The 27,438-nt window shown below is 41.0% G+C and overlaps 1 protein-coding gene across 1 annotated transcript in view; it reads right to left on the bottom strand.

Moving 5' to 3' along the window:
* FAM185A (family with sequence similarity 185 member A) overlaps window positions 1–27,438 on the bottom strand; it is an 85,058-nt gene that overhangs the window by 7,527 nt on the left and 50,093 nt on the right. Inside the window, exons 5-6 of the mRNA XM_073619600.1 lie at window positions 6,693–6,734; window positions 1,225–1,320 (exon numbers count right to left, since the gene is read on the bottom strand). Of these exons, the coding sequence (XP_073475701.1) occupies window positions 1,225–1,320; window positions 6,693–6,734 (138 nt within the window). The remainder of the gene's footprint in view (window positions 1–1,224; window positions 1,321–6,692; window positions 6,735–27,438) is intronic.

Below are 27,438 nucleotides of genomic sequence, written 5' to 3'. Positions count from 1 at the left end.
TCTGAATCATATTCAGATATGGCTTCTTTGCGTGAAAGAGCTTTAAAAAGGGATTGTAAAGGCAGAAGGATTTTTTATCATAATGCATATTATTCTATTTTTAGCACTGATCACTGTATTAGTGTATTAGTGTCGCTGGTTTCCAAAAAGAATGTCAAAAGTGTCACTTCATGTCCAATTTGTCCGCCGCAAGATCATAGCTCCGCTATTAGTCGCTGACCACTGCCATTACCAGTATTAAAAATAAATAAAAATTCCATAAAAATATCCCATAGTTTGTAGACACTATAACTTTTGCACAAACCAATCAATATACACTTATTGGGATTTTTGTTTACCAGAAGTATGTAGCAGAATACATATTGGTCTAAATTTATAAAAAAATTAGATTTTTTACATTTTATTGGATGTGTTATCACAGAAAGTAAAAAATATTCAGTTTTTTTTCAAAATTGTCGGTCTTTTTTTTTTAGCACAAAAAATAAAAACCGCAGAGGTGATCAAATACCACCAAAAGAAAGCTCTATTAGTGGGGGGGGGAAGGACATACATTTTATTTGGGTACAGAATTGCACGACCGCGCAATTGTCAGTTAAAATAACGCAGAGGCATATCGCAAAAAATGGCCTGGTCAGGAAAGGAGGCAAACTTTCTGGAGCTGAAGTGATTAGAGTAGAACTATAGGCAAAACTTTTATTTTTCATTTTGGTTAGAATAAGGGAGGGTTAGGACCCCTGTTGATTTATTTTTTTGCCATCTATGCCTCATTGGGGAGATTTACCTTCACTTCCTGTCTCATAGCTAAAACAGGAAGTGAGAGAAAATGCCTGCAAATTAGGGCAATCCCTTGGGGACCCCTAGGTCACAAGAACTAGTATTCCTGTTCTGTGGATAACCCAAAATTTGTGATTTTCTTTTATTTTCACTTCTAATGGTAAACAGGATAAATAGAGAGGCTGAATCTCCCTAATGGGGACACAGACTGCAATAAAAAGACAGGTGTTCTAATCCCTCTCCACTCCATTAAAAACACATTTTAAAAAATTGCCTTTAGTTACACTTTAATTTAATTTTTTTTTTTTACTAAAATAGATTGGATGAATAGCAACACAAATCTTGTGTGACAAAGAAAATGCAACAGTCACCATTTTATTGTTTTATTGTAAGTTTTAAGTACTCTTCAGATCTTAAATGTGCATTTTCCCACGTGCAAATGGTACTTACCTTTGTCAGATTTCAGATGCACTTTACCAGCTTGACTGACATATACATCTATTGTTCCATGTGTTGTAGAAGCCATTAAACAACCATCTGAGGAATCTGAAGTGTACAAAATAGAAATGTTTTTCAGCAAGCTACGTTTTTTTTTGCCTACATTAGGGTTTACAAATCTCTGTTAAAAGGATACAGGTTACTATTATTCTATCATATATGTTCCAACATATTCTACAAAAACATGTGTCAGAAACGGACTTTGAACTGCATATTCAAAGAAGCATTGGTAGGATATACACACACATACATACATACATACATACATACATACATACATGTATGTAAACCACAAAGATAATGAATGTAGTTGATGGACAAGCAATAGGGCTGACCCCGACAGCCCAAAAATATAGAAAAAAAAAAGATCATGGTTGCAGTACTCTGTATATTTATTCAAAGCAAAAAAAAAAAGTAGTTCTAACAGCATCATTGTTCAATTACAATACAAGCTTTTGGACAAAATGTCCTTCTTCAGGCAAAAAAACCGCTGCACGTATTGTATCAAAAAGCTTAGTAACATTCAGGCTCGGTTCACATACAGATCGCATGCGGCTCACAGTAGGGGTCCGATGCGTGCTGGTTCACAGATTTAGGTCCGATTTCAGCCCGATTTTTGGGCTGAATTTGGACCTGAAACAGATCAAAAAACACACAGCGTTTTTCTGCAAAACGCACCAAACCTGCTGCGGAGATATGTGAACCAGCTCCATAGAGAGCCGGTCAAAATCTCCTGCTATTGCGAATTGGAGGCAGCGATCCGTATCCAATTCGCAATGGTGTGAACCCAGCCTTATAGAGATAGGTTAAAACCAAAGTGGTGCTGCTGACATTTCTAGGTGTTGAATGGTTTGTGGGAAAGGTGGAGGCAGGGGATAAGATCGGAACACCTAAAAATCCTATGACCGAACAAATGCAAGCTTAACACGCCCTTTCTGCTCGACAAGATATTATCAAGCCAGCAGATAAAGGAGGTTCAATCGTTGTAATGGATATGACAAACTATGAAAAAGGGGTTTTGGGACGGTTATCTGATCTTTCTGTATATTCCATACTCAGATGAAATGAAGGGTCTATAATTGTTATCATCGATGTATTTTAAATGATAGAGACAGAATATCAATCAAAAATCCAGAAAAACACATGATACAAATGTTATAAATTGAGTTGCAGTTCAGTGAGTAAAGTATTTGATCCACAAGAAAACAAAAATTCTGGCTACAGTATGTGCTCATGTGGTACACAGATTCTTCCTGTCAATTTAAGAAGGTGCTCCTAACGACAACTCGTTATGTGTATAAAATAGACCTGTCCACAGAATCTTTCTTCCATTCAAACCTCACCATCATGGGATCAGCCCAGAATTACACGGGGGGGGAGCTCGTGAAAGATCTCAAGGCAGTTGGGACCACGTCACCAAACAAACCATTGGTAACACAATACGCTGTTATGGATTGACATCCTGCAGCACCCGCAAGGTCCCCCTCCTCAAGAAGGCACATGTGCAGGCCCTTCTGAAGTCTGCCAATAAACATCTAAAATGATTCAGAGAAGGATTGGGAGAAAGTGTTGTGGTCAGATGAGACCAAAATGTAGCTCTTTGGCATTAACTAGACATTATGCTTTGGGGCTGTTTCTCTGCTAAAGGTACAGGCCCACTTTGCCACATTAAAGGGCCAATGGACGGGGCCATGTATTGTAAAATCTTGGATGAGAACCTTCTTCCCTCAGCCGGAACACTGCAGATGGGTCTTCCAGCATGAGAATGAACCAAAACATACCACCAAGGCAACAAAGGAGTGGCTCAAGAAGAAGCACATTAAAGGTCATGGAGTGGCCTAGCCAGTCTCCAGACCTTAATCCTATAGAAAATATTATGGAGGGAGCTGAAATTTGCCAAGCGATAGCCAAGAAACCTTAAAGTGGATGTAAACCCTCACATATACCCAGTGAACAGCCTCAGATCATACACAGAGATGAAACAAATCTCCCTACATACGTTTTACATGTATATCTGCTGTCTTCATCTTTTATATACTGTTTAGAATGTTCAGATTGTGCTAGATTTTCTCTTCCTGTTCAACACTGCAGTGAAGTCTGGGCATATACAGCCAGGAGAGCTGATTGGAGGAAAGGCACACACCCCTTCTCCTCATAGGTAGAGACTTTCACAGCTGATTGTTGAATAGTTCAGGGCTCTGCTAATCTATTTATAGCAACCTCCCCAACACAAATCTCAGGCTGCTTTTATCATATGTGAGGGAGAATTTGTCAGGAGTTATCAGGCTGGAACGGAGCAGGACACAGCTACGGGACGTAGTGCTTTGAAGAGAGATAAGAAAACACTGCAGAAATAAAGTTGTGCTCATAAGTTTACATACCCTGGCAGAATGTATGATTTCTTGGCCATTTTTCAGAGGATATAATGATAACACAAAAACTTTTCTTTCACTCATGGTTTGATAACAATCAACTGTGTTTACTCTGTTTAAACCACAATCACAACAGAAACTACCCAAATAACCCTGATCAAAAGTTTACATACCCTGGTGATTTTGGCCTGATTACAGCCACACAAGTTGACACAAAGGGGTTTGAATAGATATTTAAAGGTAACCATCCCCACCTGTGATGTGTTTGCTTGTAACTAGTGTGTGTGTGTGTGTATAAAAAGTCAATGCATTTCTGGACTCCTGACAGACCCTTGCATCTTTCATCCAGTGCTACACTGACGTTTCTGGATTCTGTGTCATGGGGAAAGCAACAAGCCACAACCATAAGCGGAGTCAACAAAGCCTATGATGAAAGGTACACCATTCCTACTGTGAAACACAGAGTTGGATCGCTGATGTTTTGGGGATGTGTGAGCTACAAAGGCACAGGAAATTTGGTCAAAATTGATTGCAAGATGAATGAAGTATGTTATCAAAAAATACTGGAGGAACATTTGCATTCATCAGCCAGGAAGCTGCGCATGGGACGTACTTGGACATTCCAACATGACAATGATCCAAAACACAAGGCTAAGTTAACCTGTCATTGGCTACAGCAGAATAAAGTGAAGGTTCTGAAGCGGCCATCTCAGTCTCCTGACCTCAATATCATTGAGCCACTCTGGGGAGATTTCAAACGCGCAGTTCATACAAGACAGCCCAAGAATTTACAGGAACTGGAGGGTCATTTGGGTAGTTTCTGTTGCAATTATGATTTAAAAAGAGTAAACACAGTTGACTGATAATACATGGCTTCAGCCAAACACTAACCATGAGTGAAAGAAAAGTTTTTGTTTTATCATTTATATTCTCTGAAAAATGGCCAAGAAATCAAATTCTGCCAGGGTATGTAACCTTATGAGCACAACTGTATGTGCCCAGCTCAAATTTCATGAATCGGGTTTACATCCACTTTAAGGGTTTAAAGAAGATCTGTAAAGAAGAGCGGACCAAAATCCCCCCTGAGATGTGTGTAAACCTGGTCACCAACTACAAAAAACATCTTACCTCTGTGCTTGCCAACAAGCGTTTCTCCACAAAATACTAAGTCATATTTTGCTTGGGGATAAAATAGTTATTTTACTCACAGAACTGCAACTCCATGTATAACATTTGTATCATGTGGTTTTTTTGGGTTGATATTCTGTCTCTATCATTTAAAATACACCTTTGATAAAAAATTCTAGTGCACATTTCTTTGTAAGTGGGTAAACGTACAAAATATACAGGGGGTCAAATAATTATTTTTCCCACTGTAGCTACCAAGGCATTGTTTTAAAGAATTATCAATGATGAAAGAAAAACACAGTACTTGACTCTGGTAGCACCTTTTCTTTTATATACTCCAGAAGATATCTAAGGATCCCATATATCCACCAGGGAGACAGATTGTGGCTGGCACGGAGTCTGCACTTTTAGTGAAATATGCTGAGTTATTTCTCCCTTGATACAAGGAACGAAATCAGTTATATGTGATACTACTGATTTCTTACAACATATTAAGGATGCAAACAGACTGCATGCTAGTCACCTGGGATAAATCTAGCCTTTATGCCAATATGTCACATGTTTTGAGAATGTTATGTCATCCGCTTCTTAAGAAATCCAAATTGTTTATTACGTCTGAAATTCTGTTTTTTATGGATCTGTTCCGGCTGGTTTAGATTAACAATTATTTCCTTTTTAAGGTACAACATTATTTCCAACTACAGGGTGGGTCTATGAGCTCACATGTTGGATTGCAAAATAAATATCAAGGGTTATCATACATGGCCATCTTGTTCTGCTGTTTCTTTAATAAAATGTCCTTGTATATATTACTATTTTGGAGAAACAACTCAAAAAGGTAAAGACTGCTCTGGAAAACATAAGTACTCGACACAAACTGGTGCAGCTGCCAGTCACCCCAATTTTTTTTTTGCATGTTCTCACTCTATTTCTCAGCTGAGGTTCATGATGATTGATCATACTCCAAAAAAATAGAAGGGGTGGCAACAGGAAATTGTTTCTTGAGAAAAAGGGGGTATACTGGATTGAGCATTTAGATACCCTGCAACATTGTGGACTTAATTGTGATTTACATTTGTTTCTTTAGCCCTGGTTCACACCAGTGCGCCTTTGAAATCGCGCTACTTTAGCGTGATTTCAAAGCCGCAGATCAGTGCAATTTGGACTTCCGATTTCATTGCTGCTTGTGACTTCATTTAACAGAAGTCAATGCAAGGTGCAATGAAAATCACAAACAATGAAGTGCAGGAACCATTTTCAAAAGTTGCTGCATCTGCATCGCAACAATTTGAACAGTTTCATTGCCGACAATGGAGTGCGACTTGTCATGCGATTTTGAATTGTCAAATCACACTGGTGTTAACCAGGGCTTAGTTTATATACATTTTTTCAGACAGATATAAATAATTTTATGTATCTCGAGATACATTAATTTTGGTTGGATGTTCTGTTTTTTTTTTTGTCTCCTTTTGTCGTTTTAGAGAATAATTTACCTGCTTTCCAATTAAAAAGTAGAGTAGAGAAATGGTCCGTTTAAGACCCTCTGTTCACTCATGAGTTGTACATTTACTGTTACTATAAATGGATTACTTTTTATCCAGTGTATCTTTATAAATGTTACTAAGCTGGAAGGACATTTTGTCCGAAAGCTTGCATTGTAATGGAACACTGATGCAGTTAGAACTACTATTATTTTGCTTTGAATTTACAAAGTGTTGCAACCTTGGATTAAAAAAAATAAAAAAATGAATGATATACTCTGTATGTTGTACATGCACACATACTGTAATATATATATATATATATATATATATATATATATATATATATATATATCTCATTATACTGTATGTGTATTACACACACAAATAACCCACTGAAAGCAGTTTTACCAGAAATTAAAATAGGTCAAATGCATACCTACTGTGATATTTCCTCGTTCTGTATGAAGTTTTGTATCGCCTACAAAAAAACAAATAATCAAAATAAGCATAAAAAAAAAAATTAAAAATATATGAGAAAATGAGTAAAGGTATACTTAAAAGTTCACGCCTTTGATAACTGAATTTCAGGTGATGGGGCTTAATTTTGACTTGGATGTGCAGCTTGGGCCTATCATCCAAGGGGCGGCACAGAGACCCTTGGATCAATTTGAAGACTAACACAGATATAATAATAGTTTTTATTTGAAAAGCCTTACATATCTGACTACAGAAATCATCGATTTGGGACGTGAATGACCTTCCATACACAGGCAAACAAACATGACATTACCAATACAATGTATATAGTAGGGTTGCACTAATTTTTTTTATCGGAGAGTACGAGTACCGATACTGTCAGTCAAGTACTCGGCGATACCAAGTACTGACACCTTCGCAGTGCGATCTGAGCCCATATAAAAATAAATAGGCTCAAATTGCACTGCAAAAATTGCATGCGATTTGAACAGGAATGCAGTGCCTGTCCGAATCGCACGCAGTTTACCGCACCGCTCCTGTGTGATCCTAGGCTGAAATCACAGACAAGTCTGGGTTCACACAGGAGCGGTGCGGGAAACCGCATGCGATTCGGACATTATGGGCACAAACTGTACCGCAAAAGTATCTGTTTCGGGTATCGAAGAACTTTCACGAGTACTTGTGAAAATACTTGGCATCGGCACCAATGCCAGTATCGGTGCAACCCTAGTATATAAGGTCTAGATTTTGGAAGCTTTTCCCCATGTAGATCTTTAGGGTGCTGTATTCCATCAGCTGACTATTCTCACGCATTTACCTCCTAGCAAACTCTTCTAAGTAATCCAACAGTGAATCTGTCTGCTATTACACCAGATGTACTAAAGGGCCAAGATGTACACTATATGGAGATGAAGAAGTGAAATAACAGTTGCTCTGAGCATTGGAAATATACTCTTCTAGTCTGTAAAATGGAGAAAGTAGCATACAGTGGTTTCTGATAAGATATTGTTTAAAAAGAAATTATATACAGAAGCATTCACTGGGCATTCAGTCTCCCGTTTTCAAGGAAATGTAGTATCTATAAAAGGCTCTGAAGCCACGTTCTAAAGATCAATGAAAACCCTTAATTTAATTTCTAGTATACTGTGTACATATTTTATCCAACAGTATGAAGTCTTTCTGCGGCTCCACTTCCGGATTTCCAAAATGACACAGCCCACAGTGATCTAAGGAGCATTCTCCCCCATCACAAGCAGATGTTCACATCCTTCACAATGACTAAGGCTTTCATATGAAGGTCCAAGCCATTCTACAAAATCTGGCTTATCAAAAAAAAAACAAAAAAACACACAACACTACAAAAGAGCTACATTTTATTCATTTGCAGCTATGAAAACATCAACCTACCGAGTAAAAACGACTGAAAATTCTATGTATCCTTTCAACTGTGACCAATAAAACAAACTGGTAAATTATGGCCAAAATATTTCTATAATGGTAAAGTAGATCTGTGAAGAAGTGAAATTAGTCATCCTTTCCGTGCAGTGTCCTCTGTATGGGAGTATTACTGCATTGAAAGGTAATAAAATGATTTGATGAGTATTTACACAGCTTGACAAAGAAGCAGCAACTGTGTCTTTCACAAGACAGCTACATGGCAAATGAAGAGCGTGGAATTAGAAAGGTTTGGAATGAGAAGTTCATCTTTAGCGGAGGAGGACATTGCTGAGGGAATATTGTAGGAAAGACTGAGGAGGTTTGGATGTTTAGGGCTGCAACATGATATACTGCTTGACTGACATTTCATTACACTTCTGTTTATCAAAGTCACTGTGTTGAGGGCTAGAAACATTAAAGTGATATTAAAAGTCTATTTATTTATTTTTGTTTCAAAATATGTTATACTTACCTGCTCTTTGTAATGGTTTTGCACAGAGCAGCCCAGATCCTCCTTTTCTGAGTCCCTCTTTGGCACTCCTGGACCCTCCCTCCTGTTGAGTGCCCCCCACAGCAAGCAGCTTGCTATGGGGGCACCCTAGCCGAGGCTCTGTGTCTATTCAGACTTTGACATTGCACCTGTGTTACTCTAATAGTGGGTGCAATGCTTTGCAGGAACCTGTGAAAAAAACAAACAAACCCCCCCCCCCCTTTTTTTTTTAAGTTGGACTTTAAGTGCCGGTTCACACTTGTGGGTTTGCAGGTTTCTCGCATCGCACCCGACTTGCAAAGGTAGTTCACACTGCCCTATGCGAACTGCTGGGAGCATCAATACATTGTTAGTGACACCCCCATTTCAGCTCGCATATCGCACTACGAACTGACAGACATGAATCGGATCGCATGGATGTGAACACTCATACGATCTGATTCTGGTGCGGACCAAAAAAGGGTCCTGTGCGAGTTTGGTTCGAATGCAATGCAAATTCAGCCATACTATCTGTATTGCTGAAATCGCATCACATGGACATTGCATGTGATTTGCACTGCAGTGCGGTGCGAATCACAGGCAATCTCGCACAGCGCACTAATTTGAACCAACACTAAATGGTGTCCACACATTTGTAACAAATGTACCCAACTACACTCTCTTGAAAAGTAACTTAATTGCTTGTCTGTGGATGCCTGTTCTTTGAATTCACACAATCGATTATAATTGTGCATGCAATGCCAAGCTGCTGCTAACAAAGCAAACAGAATATCAGCACGCATTAAAAACGGGATCAACTCCAGAGATAAAACGATAATTCTCCCGCTCTACAAGACTCTGGTCCGGCCGCACCTAGAGTATGCTGTCCAGTTCTGGGCACCAGTCCTCAGGAGGGATGTACTGGAAATGGAGCGAGTACAAAGAAGGGCAACAAAGCTAATACAGGGTCTGGAGGATCTTAGTTATGAGGAAAGGTTGCGAGCACTGAACTTATTCTCTCTGGAGAAGAGACGCTTGAGAGGGGATAGGATTTCAATTTACAAATACCGTACTGGTGACCCCACAATAGGGATAAAACTTTTTTGCAGAAGAGAGTTTAACAAGACTCGTGGCCACTCATTACAATTAGAAGAAAAGAGGTTTAACCTTAAACTACGTAGAGGGTACTTTACTGTAAGAACAGCAAGGATGTGGAATTCCCTTCCACAGGCGGTGGTCTCAGCGGGGAGCATTGATAGCTTCAAGAAACTATTAGATAATCACCTGAATGACCGCAACATACAGGGATATACAATGTAATACTGACATATAATCACACACATAGGTTGGACTTGATGGACTTGTGTCTTTTTTCAACCTCACCTACTATGCAACTATGTTAATAAACATAGTTGTCAACAATTTTCATTATCGATTAGTTGATCAGCCGATTAGTTAGCCATCATACAGAAATTATTATTTACTGTATGAACAGTGTACTGTGTATACCGACATGTATGAACGGTGTACTAAGCTGTATGTGTGCTGCATTGTGTATACATGTTAGTATACACAGTGCAACACACATACAGCTCTGTACACCGTTCATACATGTTAGTAAGTGCTTGAGAACTTGTGAATGTGTGAGGAGCAATGTCTCATATATATATTTTTTAAATTAATTAAATTGCATACTACACTTTTTTTTTTTTTAACGTTTTTATTGGATTAATCGAAACAATAAAATTGGCCAACTGATTATGAATATACTTGTTAGTTGCAGCCCTACATGCGTGCGATCGCTTGTGGCTACTTCTAAAGCCGGTCAAAGATGAGTCCCTGCTGAAGCGGCCGAGATTGGAACCATGTATGAGCAGGCTGATTGTACCAAAGGTGATCGATTGACTTGGTTGCAACCAGCATGCCTGATTTTTCATGCAATTGTTGCTAGTGGTTATAGCTGCTAGAAATAAGCACTGTGTTCTCCCAGCAGGGACAACATCCCGCACCCCCACCCCCCAGGGAGAACACAACAGCTTCACGGGAGGGATTCCCCTATCAGCACTGTGTTGATGGGGAATGGAGCAATTTTCTTTCCTGCAATCCGTGGTTGCAGGAAAGAAAAAATCACACCATCTTTGGCAGGATTAAGTTTGTAGGATTGCCTAATATTTTGTCCTTGATTAGCTAGTTAACCACATTTTCCTCTTTTTTTTTAACCTTGTAATATGTTTTGTGAAATTGAAGGCCACACTTGGGAACAAACAAGGTCAACTTATATGCATTTCAAACATTAAATCAAATGTAGGTATTAAAAAAATGCACAACTGGATGTTTAAAGCGGGGGTCCACCTATCTATCGTTTTTTTTTTTTTTAGTTCATTCACAAACTTTTCTTCTCAGCATTACATACTCACATATTGTGTGTAATATGTCCGCCTGTGTCAGATTTCGTCAGAAAGAATAACTTATATTATTCACTGCAGGCGGTTTCCATCTTCATTGTGGGCATTTGAAGCCCACAAGCATTTATTTCCTGGATGTGGTGAATGCTGTGCTCCCAGCATTCACTGCTCGTTCCCGCACATGCTCAGTGGCATCCTGGGAAGCCTGAGACTAGCTCCCAGGAGTCTGGGAGAGGCTAGAGACACGCCTACTCCCACGGGAGGAGAACCAGGAAGTGCAAAGAAGAATAGAAATATAAAAGGTAATTACGGCGATTTAAATTTTTTTAAACGGCATGTCAGCATCTAGGCAAGGAAGAGAATACATACAGATATTGTTCAAAATTTGGGTGGAACCCCGCTTTAAACAGGTACATTTTACCCCTATGAGACAACTGGTGTCAAGAAGGGAAAAGCACCTGAAGCTCTCCTCTCTCGTGTCCTTCCTCTTCAGGGTAAGGCACCCCCTTTCTCACGTTTGTGACACAGATGAAAACATTGGGATAAACCTTCTTTATATTAGGTATGAGTAAAGATTTAAGATATGTTTAAGTCCTAACTGATAAATCTAAGGCTGGCCATACATTATACAATTTTCCTTTAGATTTACCAAAACCATATAATATTGGGTCAAACCTAAACACTTTCAATTTCTATGCAATCAGGCAGGGCCCTGCACTACACAGTAAATCTAAACAACATTTATTAAGAAAATATTATAATGTATGGCCAGCTTAAGAGCCATCTAGATGCGTTCAACTAGATTTGGTCTTTGATTCTACCTGCAGGGTGAGCCCACCACACAATCTCCTCCTAAGGTCATTATCTAGTATGGCTACACAGCTGCTGACTGCACACAGCTGGATAACTAGAAAACACAATCTGTCCAGAATCTTTTCTCTCCTCCCCAAGGAGGGTTTCTATTATGTAATTCCATGGCATGTATTCCTTTTAGTCTAATGTAGAAAAAAGGAAAGCTATGGAATAAACTCCTATGCTCACTGCTGCAGGATTATCGAGGGTTGTTTGTGGGTGGAAGGAAATGGCTTACAAACAAAGGAAAAAAATATCTGAAAACAATGGAAAACAGGAACAGCAGCAATAAAAATAAAACCGGATCCCTTGAGGCTTCCAAATTTATAATAAAGTGTAATGCCCTGTACACACGATCGGACATTGATCGGACATTCCGACAACAAAATCCATGGATTTTTTCCAATGGATGTTGGCTCAAACCTGTCTTGCATACACACGGTCGCACAAAGTTGTCAGAAAATCCGATCGTTCTGAACGCGGTGACGTAAAACACGACGTCGGGACTATAAACGGGGCAGTAACCAATAGCTTTCGTCTCTTAATTTATTCTGAGCATGCGTGGCACGTTGTGCATCGGATTTGTGTACACACGATCGGAATTTAACCGATCGGATTTTGTTGTCGGAAAACGTTATAGCCTGCTCTCAAACTGTGTGTCGGAAATTCCGACGGAAAAAGTCCAATGGAGGCCACACACGATCGGAATTTCCGACAACACAATCCAATTGCACTTTTTCTGTTGGAAAATTTGACCGTGTGCACAGGGCATAAGAATTTTGTAGCTATGAAAATGCAGCAATGCATGTTTATGATGCACGCACATACCATAAAGTGTTAAAATGGTTTTTTGTCACGCTTTGCAAAGTGGGCACAGAACATTTAGAAGTAGAACTATAGCCTCCCTTTAAAAAACAGGTGCTGCAGCACTTCATTATCAATGCAACTTCCTACAGTTTTCTCAAAGTCCTCCTGAAAATGTCCCATAAATATTTCTTGATCCTGCCAGTCAAGTTCACCAAATGTAGCTTCCTGTGACGTGGCGCAACGATGCTGCACTGCTCCTGAATATAGAGCACAGTTGTTCACTCTCATGTGAGCTGCTAAGACTTAGACTGCTTTCACACTGAGGCACTTTACAGGCACTATAGCGCTAAAAGTAGCGCCTGCATAGCGCCTCTCCTCTCACTCCAGTGTGAAAACCGAAGTGCTTTCACACTGGAGCAGTGCGCTTGCAGGAAGGTAAAAAAGTCCTGCAAGCAGCATCTTTGCAGCGCTGTAGGAGCGATCTACACACCGCTCCTAAAGCACCCCTGCCCACTGAAATCAATGGGCAGCGCCGGAAGGTTTTAACCCTTTTTCGGCCGCTAGTGGGGGTTAAAAGCCCCCCGCTAGTGGCCGAATAGCGCCACTAAAACGACGGTTAAGCACTTGACCGCCGACGCCCCTAACGCCCCAGTGTGAAAGTAGCTTAAAAGTGAGATGAGAAGATGTTGCAGGGGGTGTGGCTATCAGCATGCTCACTGCTGATTCATAAGCCTATATAGCATGTCCTTCCCCCTGGTTTCTAAATTGCCAGTGCTGCCTCTGGTGCATAAAAATCATTCGTTTTTGCAGAGTGATGGTGGGACTTTGGTTACATAGACAGTGTTTATTTACCTAATCACTGGTCCTGTGCTAAAAATTCACTGCAATAATCCATGGCCTGTGCATTTTCATCTAAAGCCTCGTACACACTAACAGTTTTTTTTTTCATTCAACCCAGTGGATTGAACGAAAAAAAAACCTGACCGCTCCGGCTCGGAGCCACTGTACTAACTGTCCGACGTTAGTACAGCGATCTCCCCCGCCGAGCTGTTGTGCTCTGACAGGGGTACGGCTCCCCAGCCAGAACACTCCGATCAGCCAATGGCTGAGTGCGCTGATCGGGAGCCGGTCGGCTGCTGGTTATCCAGCATCCTTGGCTGGCTTCTGTCGGACCGACTCAGATACACACAGGCCGAATGACAGCCGGATTTTATTGAGCTGGCCGATATCTCCCAACACTTGGCCTGTATGTACTAGGCACAATATGTGAAGCCTTCTGCCATAAGCACTACATGTTACCACATTGCCGTGAACACAATACATTTTATACTGTGTCCTTGACAACAGGGTATTGGACAGCCCTTATGAAGGAAAAGTGCTAACAGTTCATGTGCATCTCACTTAAGACTTGTGGCTCTTGACTGTTCCAATGTCATTTAAAAAAAAATTAAAATAACACAAGGACGTGAGAATAGGAGAGAAGCAAATAGTTACGATCATTTCCTGAGTTTGTTTGACCACCATTGTAATAGGGAGATTCTACACTGACCACCAATATAAAAGGGCTTTCTATTAGGGGTGACTATTCCACTCTCTATGCAGTGCTATTAATTCCCTTCTCTGAACCATTGCATTCTGTATGGCATGTTGCACACCACCCACTCTGGACCACTGTGTTCTGTACTTTGTGCTGCGTGTTAAACAACCTAGACCACTGCACTCTACACATCTTAGTACAGACTGCTGTTTTGCTGTACGCTACATAGTCTGGACCAGTGTATCTGCTACGGGAAAAGGGAAAAAAAAAATAATTCTCCCAACCCCTGTACAATCAGGTGCTTTACTACAGATAGCAGCAGGGAGGACGGGAGAGCCAGGAGGTGGTGCAGACTTTGCTTCCTCCTCCCCTCTGTACACAGGCATTAACACACGATCACGTTCAGATCCAAATATATAGCAGTTGGTTACCCCACCCCCCCATCTCCTCCTCACACTGCTCCTGTCGCAGCAGCAGAAATTGCGAGTGGGGGGTAGTAATCAAACCCTAAAATAGAATATTAAAAAAAGATATGAATTGCTCTACAGTGAAGATAAACAGCTGCTAACACAAATGGTGCAAATAAATAGTTTAACAATAGTGCTGGGCTTAGTGTTAACTAGGGATGGGCTTTATGTTTGGGTCGAACTCATGTTCGACTCAAACATTGGCTGTTCGCCCATTCGCCGAATAGCGAACAATTTGGGGTGTTCGCGGCAAATTCGAAAGCCGCGGAACACCCTTTAAAAGTCTATGGGAGGAATCAAAAGTGCTAATTTTAAAGGTTAATATGCAAGTTATTGTCATAAAAAGTGGGGACATGTATCAATGCAAAAAAAAAAAAGTTTTAAAAATGGCTGTTCTAAACACGGGAAACATGCGCCACTTTACAGGCATACTATAGACACCCCCAGGTACGAAATTTAAAGGAATATTACACTTTTATTGTTTCACTTTAAGCATTATTAAAATCACTGCTCCCGAAAAAACGGACGTTTTTAAAACTTTTTTTTTGCATTGATACATGTCCCCTGGGGCAGGACCCGGGTCCCCAAACACTTTTTAAAGACAAAACCATGCATATAAGCCTTTAAAATGAGCACTTTTGATTTTCCATGTTCGTGTCCCATAGACTTTTTTTGCCTGTTCGCATGTTCTGGTGCGAACCGAACGGGGGGGTGGGGGGGGGGGGTGTTCGGCCCATCCCTAGTGATAACTGATTAAATATAGCAACAATTGTAAAACAAAGTGTCAATACTATTGAGTGAATGCAAATACCACTGTGAATCACGTACACTGTAATTACGGTCATACATAATAAAGTATCAATATTGCAAGGTGAGTATATATTTTATAAATCACTGTTAATCATAATACCCTTTGGACAAAGCACTGCTACAAGTTTGAAACACGTGCAGCCATCCAGATTTTATCTTCGGTGTTACTAAAGCTTTAATTGGTGCTGAAGCCCTCTAGCAGCTTGTTTAAAGTGGGAGTAAGTTGGGAAAGGCTACAAAAAAAAAAAAAAAATCCTGCTGCACTGAAGCTGTTCCCAAGAGCACAGTGGCCTCCATAATTCTCAAATGGAAGAGGTTTGGCCCAACTGGGACTCTTTCAAGAGCTGGTGCCCGGCCACACTGAGCAATCGGAGGAGAAGGGCCTTAGTAAGACAGGTGACCAAGAACCCGATGAGATCCTGTGTGGAGATGGGACATAATTCTAGAAGGATAACCATCACTTCACCAATCTGGGCTTTATGACATAGTGGCTAGATGGAAGCCTCTCCTCAGTGCAAAACAGATACAATCCCATTTGGAGTTTGCAAAAAGCTTGGGTTCTTGGTCATCTCCCATACTAAGGCAATTCTCTCCCCGACTGCTCATTTTGGCCAGGCGACCTGCTCTTGGAAGAGTCCTGGTTGTGCCAAACTTCTTCCTTTTAAGAATTAAGGAGCTCTGCAGGCACTTCTTTTTGACCTCAGGGCTTTTCTTCTGATACAGTATGCACCATTAGCTGTGAGGTCTTTTATAGAGTGATGTGTACCTTTCCAAATCATGTCCAATCAATTTACCACAGGTGGACTCCAATCAAGGTGAAGAAACATTTCAGCAATGATCAAGAGAAATGGGAGGCACTTGAGCTAAATTCCAAGCATTGTTGCAAAGGGTTTGAACACTTATTGCAATGTGATATTTGTTTTCTTTTTTTAAATAAATACAGACATTTCTAAAATCCTGTTTTTCCTTCGTCATTATGGGGTACGGAGTGTAGATTAATGAGAAAAAAAATATGAATTTAAACAACAACTGTAGTATCAGGCTGCAAAATAGCAAAATTAAAATGGTGAATGGGGATCTGAACACTTTATGAATGCACTATATTTATCTAAATGAAAATCTGTATTATAGATTACAGTGTTAAAATTTGGAAAATATATATTTATTTGGATATCAATTTTGTTTTTTCCAGCCCTGCAACAGCTGATACTAAGCAGTGCCTGCTATAACTTCGGTGTCACCCAGCCCATGTTATAACTGAAAAATCTAAATCAAGTACTACAGGAAATGGGGAAGCTTTTGCTTCATGTTCTCATTAAAGCATGTATAAAAGGTTGTTCTTTTTCTATAGTGCTACGATGCATTTCCATTCTAGATACAGCATGTGGAGTCCTTTAATAAGAATCAGAGGCAAACACATAAAAACTATCACATTACAATGATATATGGGTACATGTCCCCTTGAAAGCACACAATGATTGCGAGCCAAGCATAAATAAGTCATTCCTGCCTTGAACTGAGTCACTGTACCGTAGTATCCTGCTTAAAATGGGACCTGTCATAACAGTTTTCGGAAAAAACAGTAAAAAAAAAAAAAAAAAAAAAAAAAAAAAAGCTAGGAACACCTTGTTCAGAGGAAGGAATGTTAATATGTTTAGTAATGCACTATAATTTGAAATAACACTTCTGAGTGGAGAAAAGTTAGATTGATAAAGCTTTCATAATACAGAAAAACTACATTAGAAGTTAGCATGCAACTTTAAGACCTCATGCACACAGGACATTTTTACAGCTGCTGTTTTTGGCTTGAGGTGTTTTTTCGTGCAGCCAATAAACTCCCCAGCATGTTATCCTATGTGTCCATGCACACATACAGTGTCTTGCAAAAGTATTCACCCCCTTGGCTTTTTACCTATTTTGTTACATTGCAGCCTTTAAATTTAGTTCAATGTTTTTTTAATCTGAATTATATGTGATGGATCAGAACACAATAGTCTAAGTTGGTGAAGTAAAATTAGAAAAATATATACATAAAACTATTTTTCAGAAATAAAAAAACTGATAATTGGCATGTGCGTATGTATTCACCCCCTTTGTTATGAAGCCCATAAAAAGCTCTGGTGCAACCAATTACCTTCAGATGTCACATAATTAGTGAAATGATGTCCACCTGTGTGCAATCTAAGTTTCACATGATCTGTCATTACATATACACACCTTTTTGAAAGGCCCCAGAGGCTGCAACACCTAAGCAAGAGGCACCACTAACCAAACACTGCCATGAAGACCAAGGAACTCTCCAAACAAGTAAGGGACAATGTTGTTGAGACGTACAAGTCAGGGTTAAGTTATAAAAAAAAATCCAAATCTTTGATGATCCCTAGGAGCACCATCAAATCTATCATCACCAAATGGAAAGAACATTGAACAACAGCAAACCTGCCAAGCGACGGAAGCACACCAAAACTCACGGACCGGGCAAGGAGAACATTATTCAGAGAGGCAGCACAGAGACCAAAGGTGACCCTGGAGGAGCTGCAGAGTTCCACAGTAGAGACTGGAGTATGTGTACATAGGACAACAATAAGCCGTACAATCCATAGAGTTGGGCTCTATGGCAGAGTGGCCAGAAGAAAGCCATTACTTTCAAATACACTGCTAAAGCAACACTTGAGTGGTTTAAGGGGAAACATGTAAATGTGTTGGAATGGCCTAGTCAAAGCCCAGACCTCAATCCAATAGAAAATCTGTGGTCAGGCTTAACCACTTAAGGACCAGCCTCGTTTTGGATTTTAGGTGTTTACATGTTTAAAACAGGTTTTTCTGCTAGAAAATTACTTAGAACCCCCAAATATTATATATGGTTTTTCTTCTAACACCCTAGAGAATAAAATGGTGGTCATTGCAATACTTTTTTTTGCACTGTATTTGCGCAGCGGTCTTAAAAGCGCACTTTTTTTTGGAAAAAATTAACTTTTTTGAATAAAAAAAAAATAAGACAACAGTAAAGTTAGCCCAATTTTTTTTTATACTGTGAAATATAATGTTACGCCAAGTAAATTGATACCCAACATGTCATGCTTGAAAATTGCGCCCGCTCGTGGAATGGCGTCAAACTTTTACCCTCAAAAATCTCCATAGGCAACGTTTAAAAAAATTCTACAGGTTGCATATTTTGCGGTACAGAGGAGGTCTAGGGCTAGAATTATTGCTCTCGCTCTACCGGTCGCGGCGATACCTCACATGTGTGGTTTGACCACCGTTTTCATATGCGGGCACTACTCGCGTATGCGTTCGCTTCTGCGCGCGAGCTCGTCGGGACAGGGGGTTTTAAAATTTTTTTTTTATTTTTATTATTTATTTTGCAATATTTTATTTATTTTTACACTGTTTAAAAAAAAAAAAAAAAATGGTGTCACTTTTATTCCTATTACAAGGAATGTAAACATCCCTTGTAATAGAAAAAAGCATGACAGGACCTCTTAAATATGAGATCTGGGGTCAAAAAGACCTCAGATCTCATATTTACACTAAAATGCAATAAAAATTTAAAAAAAAGCCATTTAGAAAAATGACATTTGAAAAAAATGTGCCTTTAAGAGGCGTGGACGGAAGTGACGTATTGACGTCGCTTCCACCCAGCAGTGTATTGGAGACGAGTGAGCGCCATCTTGGCCTCACTTGTCTCCAGACACACCACAGGATAGGACGCGATTGCCTCCGCCGCTACCGACGGCTCCGGTAAGCGGCGGAGGGCACCGGATCGCGGTGGGCCCTCTGCCGCCACCGATAAAAGTGATCTCGCGGCGAATCCGCCACAGGGACCACTTTTATCTGAAAGCTGGCCGCCGCTAGCTGCTGCCATAACAACGATATCCCCGTTCAAACTTAGGACGTACATCGTCGTGCGGCGGTCTTGAAGTGGTTAAAGATTGCTGTTCACAAGCGCAAACCATCCAACTTGAAGGAGCTGGAGCAGTTTTGCAAGGAGGAATGGGCAAAAATCCCAGAGGTAGGATGTGGCAAGCTCATAGAGACTTATCCAAAGCAACTTGGAGCTGTGATAGCCGCAAAAGGTGGCTCTACAAATTATTGACTTTAGGGGGGTGAATAGTTAAGCACATTGACTTTTTCTGTTATTATGTCCTATTTGTTGTTTGCTTCACAATAAAAAAAACAAAAAACAAAACAACATCTCCAAAGTTGTGGGCATGTTCTATAAATTAAATGATGCAAATCCTCAAACAATCCATGTTAATTTCAGGTTGTGAGGCAACAAAACATGAAACATGCCAAGGGGGTGAATACTTTTGCAAGGCACTGTAGGCTGTTATCAGCGTTTTTTGGCAGGGCTGTTTTCTGTCTGGAAAAAAAAAAAAAAAAAAACAGGAACTAGAGGGTTTCTAAGAGGAGTTTTACAGCTGTAAAAACACTAATGCCCTGTACACACGATCGGATTTTCTGTCGGAAAATGTGATAGGACCTTGTTGTCAGAAATTCCGACCGTGTGTAGGCTCCATCACACATTTTCCATCGTAATTTCCAACACACAAAGTTTGAGAGCTTGCTATAAAATTTTCCAACAACAAAATCCGTTGTCGGAAATTCCGATCGTGTGTACACAAATCCGACGCACAAAGTGCCACGCATGCTCAGAATAAATTAAGAGACAAAAGCTATTGGCTACTGCCCCGTTTATAGTCCAGACGTACGTGTTTTACGTCACCGCGTTCAGAACGATCGGATTTTCCGACAACTTTGCGTGATCGTGTGTATGCAAGACAAGTTTGAGCCAACAACCGTCAGAAAAAAATTCATGGATTTTGTTGTCGGTATGTCTGATCAATGTCCGACAGTGTGTACAGGGCATAACTCTGATAAAAGCTTAAAACCGCTGAAAAGCGCGGCTATTCTGCGTTTATCAGAGTATAGCTTTGCTGAAAAAAAGCTAAAAAATGCTGCAAAACTCATTCTACAGCTACAGCTTTCTACAGCTAACGCTACCACCGTTTTTATAATGTCCTGTGAACATGAGGCGTAAAACTGAATCTTAGCCAAAGTAGAATGTTGAATTCAAATCTATATTTATGTTGTATCTGTATCCAATTATTCAGTGTTCCAGGACCTTGAAATCCTAAGAAATCAAGGAGGATCATTAAAGGGGTGCATATCTGTACAGAGCATACATTTGCGTACATTTGCTGAATGGGAAATGCAAACAGAAATACGGGAACTGCTACTACTAAGGTGTATTTAAAATGTTTAGGGTATCAGGCCATCATTCGGATATTCAATATTTAATGGATACCTGACATTATGAAAGTCAGAATACTTCTGCACTTGTTTAATTTATCATCTGCATGCTTGTTCCAGGACAGTGACATGCTTGGTAGTGAAGCAATGTGACAAAGATATCAATCACATTTTAAAGAGTCAGCTGTCCTCATTCTAGCCTCACACGGTCTACTGATTACTCAATGTGATGTAAACTCATTTTTTTAAAGCCGAATTCCAACTTCATTTTTACTAGAACTGAGTGGAATGATCAATCCAAAAAATATATCATAGCTCTGTACTATGTTGCTCTGTTGTCTGCAGATCCCCTGATATTCTGCGTTTAGGTGTGACTTTGTGTCATGTGACACTCTGTATATCCTGCAGCAGCTAGAGTCTTTCAGACTCTGCAAATGATGTAAATTCCTTCACTGCTCTGATGGTGGGTGGGATTGAATACATCCCAAATATCATTCAATCCTGCCCAGTCACACCTACAGAAAGAGTCCAAACCTCCAAAAGTACCAAAATCTAGCTGTGCTGCTGCTGGGCAGGATTGAATGGATCACAATTAGAATTCAATCCTGCCCAATTAAATATGCCGACCAGTGTGAACTAGGTGGACCACCCTTCAAATCCCACACTCCCAGAGATCCATTCCTCAGATCCCCCCCCCCCCTCCCCCACAGCCCTGCTCTCTGTGAAGCGGTTAATTTGAATATGAAAGAAACCCCTTAATAATAACCTCCCATAGCCCTTCCTTAGTAGTCTTGCAGGAAGCCATTATTCTTTTGCATGCTGCAAGACAGGAATGACACAGGAGGAGGTATGACACTTTACACCTTTCTCCACCCACATGAAGGCCCAGAAACACCCACAGTAACCCTAAGACCCCCCCACATCTACTATCAGAACTGATACAAATGACTCCCATAGCCCGCCCTGAAGCTACAGAGGTTCAAAGGATCATGGGAGATGTAGTATCAGGACTGGCAAAGGAAAGAAACAGGAAATCAGAGAACTTTGAATTTCACCCAGGAGGAGTGACATCACAGACACAGAAACCTGCTGTATACAGCTAAAGGAGGTAAGTTGCACACAAACTGACAGCTGGGTTGAGATTCATTTACATGCACAATGCTGTTATTTTGAAGAAGAAAGGCTGGAGTTATATCATAGCTAAAGCCAAGAATGATGAAAACCGCTGTCAAGTTTTTACTGCTGCAACCACTGGGAAGATTTCCCCTCACTTCCAGTCCAGGTGACAAGACTTTTACAAGGGAAGAGTATAAGAGGAAACCTTCTCCACTGGCATACAGACAGCATATCAAATCATGACAGATGTTCTTATTTTCCTCCACTCTACAATGAAGGGTATTCTTATTGATGTTTGTGTCTTTGTAGGAGAAATTTTCCATCTCATCTATGTTGTGACCACACTGCCACTCAGACAGAAAGTGAGAGGAAAGCTACCAAATGGAGATGCACACAATAAAGTGGTTGTAAACCCTTACATATACCCAGTGAAGTGGCTGGCCTCAGGTGATATACGGGTACAACTTAAGTAGGAGAATTTGTTTTATCTCTGCTTATCTGCAGTCTTCTCTTATCTACATCTGTCCAAAGTTCAAAATTTATACAACCTGTCTGAGCTGTCAGAAAAGCCAAAAGTTGAATTTAAACGCTACAGAGCTCAGTGAGGAGAGCTGAGAGCCAATTGGAGGTCTGAAGTCATCAATCACAGGCTGTGTGCTGGAGGTCCTATCTCCTGTCACCTTTTTACCACTTGGTGTCAGGAAAACTCATACAGAGAGTAGACAAAAAATTACAGTTACAGTTTGTGCTCTGCATTGAAACAAAAACACACTATAGAGGAATATGCTTTGTTTATATTTCATGCCTGAGGTTTACAACCAGCTTAATAAAAGCCCTCCACTCTTTCAAACACTATTAACCGCTTGCCGCCCGCTAGCCGTCATTTGATGGCCAGGCGGCGCGGCTCTCGTTCTGGGTGGGCGTCATATGATGTCCGTCCATTTAAACAGGGAATGCGTGCGATCGTGTGCGCATCCCCATACCTTCGGTGGCAGCGTGTCACAGAGACACCTCTCGCCACCGAGGGGGGGTGAACAGCCTTGGGCATGGCTGTTTACCACGTGATCGGCCGTGATGAAGGTACCCGAGTACCTGTCACCAGCCTATCAGAGTACCCGAGTACCTGTCTGCAGCCCATCAGAGTACCCGAGTACCTGTCTGCAGCCCATCAGAGTACCCGAGTACCTGTCTGCAGCCCATCAGAGTACCCGAGTACCTGTCTGCAGCCCATCAGAGTACCCGAGTACCTGTCTGCAGCCCATCAGAGTACCCGAGTACCTGTCTGCAGCCCATCAGAGTACCCGAGTACCTGTCTGCAGCCCATCAGAGTACCCGAGTACCTGTCTGCAGCCCATCAGAGTACCCGAGTACCTGTCTGCAGCCCATCAGAGTACCCGAGTACCTGTCTGCAGCCCATCAGAGTACCCGAGTACCTGTCTGCAGCCCATCAGAGTACCCGAGTACCTGTCTGCAGCCCATCAGAGTACCCGAGTACCTGTCTGCAGCCCATCAGAGTACCCGAGTACCTGTCTGCAGCCCATCAGAGTACCCGAGTACCTGTCTGCAGCCCATCAGAGTACCCGAGTACCTGTCTGCAGCCCATCAGAGTACCCGAGTACCTGTCTGCAGCCCATCAGAGTACCCGAGTACCTATCTGTAGCCCATCAGAGTACCCAAGTACCTATCTGCAGTCCATCAGAGTACCCGAGTACCTATCTGCAGCCCATCAGAGTACCCGAGTACCTATCTGCAGCCCATCAGAGTACCCGAGTACCTATCTGCAGCCCATGCCTAATAGAATATACGTTGGGGGGTTTGCTTTCCAAAATGGGGTCATTTTGTGGGTAATTCCACTGTCCTGGTGCTCAAGGACCTTCAAAGGTGTGATAGGTAGAAATGAACTGAGATGTGTAATTTATGCTCCTAGAACGCCTGAAGGTACTACTTCAATGTTGGGCCTCTGTATGTTGCCGGGCTGTGTAAAAGGCTCACACATGTGGTATCGCCATACTCGGCAAGAGTAGCAATATGTATTTTTGGGTGTCATTTTTACTATATACATGCTATGTGTTAGAAATATCTTATAAATTCACAACTTTGTGTAAAAAAAAAATGCATTTTCATTTTTTTCCCACATTTTCCAAAAACTTCTGGAAAAAAATGAACCATTCAAAAGACTCATAATGCCTCATAGATTAAACGTTGGGGTGTTTGCTTTCCAAAACAGGGTCATTTTGTGGGTAATTCCATTGTCCTGGTGCTCCAGGGCCTTCAAAAGTGTAATAGGTGGTTGAGAAATGAGATGTGTCATTTATGCTCGTAGAACACCTGAAAGTGCTACTTCAATGTTGGGCCTTTGTATGTGGCCAGGCTGTGTAAAAGTCTCACGCATGTGGTATCGCCATGCTCAGGAGGAGTAGCAGAATGTATTTTGGGGTGTAATTTGTTGTATGCATATGCTGTGTGTGAGAAATAACCTGATAATATGACAATTTTGTAAAAAAACAAAAAAAAAAACATAAACAAACACACAACATCTTCATTTTGCAAAGAATTGTGGGAAAAAACTACAACTTAAAAAAACTCACCATGCTACTTACTTAATACCTTGGAATGTCTACTTTTTAAAAAGGGGTCATTTGGGGGGTAGTTGTACTTTCCTAACTTCTTAGGGCCTCAAGAAATGAGATTCATCTGATGTAGTGAAGGCCTTATCAGATGTGATCAATTTTCAGTGGCTGGAACCACAGTTTTTAGACTCTATAACTTTCACAAAGACCAAATAATATACACTAATTTGGGTTATTTTTACCAAAACATATGTAGCAGTAAGGGGGTGTAAATGCACCGTATTGAGGTGGTAAAAAAAATAAAAAGTTTTTGCTAGAGCTGGGCCTTATAGCAAATATTTTCTTTAGGTTAACATAGCAATGGAAGCCAGGCTAAATGTAAATTATATTAGCCTTTACCTTCACATGGATGTTCAATCCCTATCACCCAATGCCGAGACATGCATTTCCAGGTGCTGGGCAAGAAGGTTTTTTTACATTTAGCCCTGCTGTAGGCAAGCAGTGGGGTTTATAGCCGACGGTCAGTGCTCTTGTAAACGCAATCCAAGCGACTAATTGGCCGCATCAGTAGGAGGGGACGTAGTTTCCCCCCATCCCAACCGGGACACCCAATCGACCTGCTGGCGCTTTCAGCGGACAAAGAAGCCTTTGGCTTCACAGCCGGGTGCGCACCGTGCCTCCTCAATGGTTAGGAAATCTTCTGGGACCTGTGATGTGTCCCAGAAGATTGTGGAGAGGGAGGGGGAAGAGAAGAACTTCCGCTCGGATCGCCTAAGCGGCCTGAGCGAAAGTGAGTAGGTACCTATCAAAATTAGGTACCCCCCCGAAAAAAAAAAGGCATGTCAAAAGGGACATGACATAGTAAGGGGGGAGGAATGCTTAAAGCGGAACTTCCCCTTTTGGGTGGAGCTCCGCTTTAATAAGCGGGTGCTTCAAGTAGTACAAGGTAAATGTGTCTGGCAGTTGAGGGGTTAACTGTTAGCCACTGGCTCAGCTCCTTCCCGTTCTCCTCTGCTTATACAGAAAGACCATAAAACTATCTCTCCGTGCGTGTGTCTCTGGTGATCGGCATAGTTAATGCCAATCATTGATGTCTGGGTTGTCACAGTGCCTTCCTAATGTCACAAGTAAGATCTGTAGCCCCTGCCTGCCTGTGTGGTTGTCCAGCATGTATGGGGTTAAATAGTTTGAGGGAACTTGTCAGCTTTAACTCAGGAGAGGAAAACTGCTTCTGTGGGGAGGTCCAGACCGGGTCTCTTAGACTTGCTGGTCCACCCACTGCAGCAAGCAGGAAGTGTTGGCTGAACTAAACTAGATGAGGGACATGACAAGACCAGTGGAAGGTAAGGCATAGCAGCCTGCGTTATTGCAAACAGGAAACCAAAGGGAATCAACCCCATTATTTAAAAAATGCACAGGCTGTTTCTCAAAAACTACAGAGGCAATTTAGAAGACGGACTACATATTCTACAAAGGTAGGAAAGCAGCATTAAAACTATGAAACAAAGGTTTTTGCCCGGAGTTCTGCTTTAAGTCACCATAAAGCCCCTTTCCTTTTCAAAAGCCCCAGACATTCCTAAAAGCACCTCTGCCTAATAAACATCAACCCTTCATATTTTCCATCCTGGGAATATATATATTTTTTTTATCGGGACAAGTAGATTGTCACGAAAGACAAGTAGATTGGGACCCAGATTTAGTCCCTTGGACATGTAGTTTTTTATAAACAAAAATTCCACACACCTGCTTCCACTAAGGTATTCTGATGCCAGACTTATAAACAAGTCAATTCCTGAATTATTTCAGAGACAAACTAGAATTTAAGATGCTTTTGTGTTGCTCTGGTTTGCTCTCACAATGACCTGTACACGGAAAGAAAAACGGCATGGAAATGGGACTTTAAAAGGGCACAAATAGCACATATTGTTAACATTTTATACATATCAGTCTTTATTTACTATACTCCACTAAAATTGTATATAAAAACCCTTTTCTTGTACAATTTTAATGAAGTGTACCAAATAAAGACTGATATGTACATTTTTTAAAACAAAAATTAGGTGCTATTTGTGCCTTTAAAGTCCCACAGGGGGGATTTTCCATGCAATTTCATACTATATAAGGGATGTTGGTAAGCACCAGAGTGAACTCATTATTCTAGTACACTGAAAGAAAAAGCTATTTTGAACACTGCAACATGGGACATATAGCTATTGCCAAAAAGTCAAGTGTTGCTTCTTTCTTCTGACGTGTTTGTAAAATGATTATAAAGGATTTACAGAGCAATGTTTGAATTTGATTTGGATGTAATGGGTTTAATGTATTCAGTAATGGTTTCCATTTTAACCCTTCAATGGGCCAAACTGAGTCTCTACCATATAATCAAGTGTGTGCCTTGAAATATATTCATTTTTGGGGGCAGATGTTTAAGTATAGCACTTTGTCTTTTCACAAAACTATAGATTCCAGCATTTAGAACAGTACATTTTAGCAGGATGGGCTTTTCTTCCATACAGAAGAACCTAATGCAGGAGAGTTTGGAATGCAAATAAGTTAGGGTAGGTTAGTGGGTTGGAGTCACAGGGAGGGTTAGTGCGAGGGTTGGAGTCACAGGGAGGGTTAGTGCGAGGGTTGGAGTCACAGGGAGGGTTAGTGCGAGGGTTGGAGTCACAGGGAGGGTTAGTGTGAGGGTTGGAGTCACAGGGAGGGTTAGTGTGAGGGTTGGAGTCACAGGGAGGGTTAGTGTGAGGGTTGGAGTCACAGGGAGGGTTAGTGTGAGGGTTTTGGCCACAAGGAGGGTATGTGTGAAGGTTACAAGGAGAGTTCAAGTGATATTAAAGCATTTTTTTTCTTAAACAAAACATGTTATACTTACCTGCTCTGTGCAATACTTTTGCAGAGCAGCCCGGATCCACCTCTTCCCGTGTCCCACACCAGCACTCCTGGCTCCTCCCCCCTGCCAGGTGCCCTCACAGCAAGCAG

Source organism: Aquarana catesbeiana, linkage group LG03 (assembly GCF_042186555.1).
Source record: "Aquarana catesbeiana isolate 2022-GZ linkage group LG03, ASM4218655v1, whole genome shotgun sequence".
In the NCBI taxonomy this organism is placed as follows: Eukaryota; Metazoa; Chordata; class Amphibia; order Anura; family Ranidae; genus Aquarana; species Aquarana catesbeiana.
This window is presented reverse-complemented; position numbering and strand designations above follow the sequence as displayed.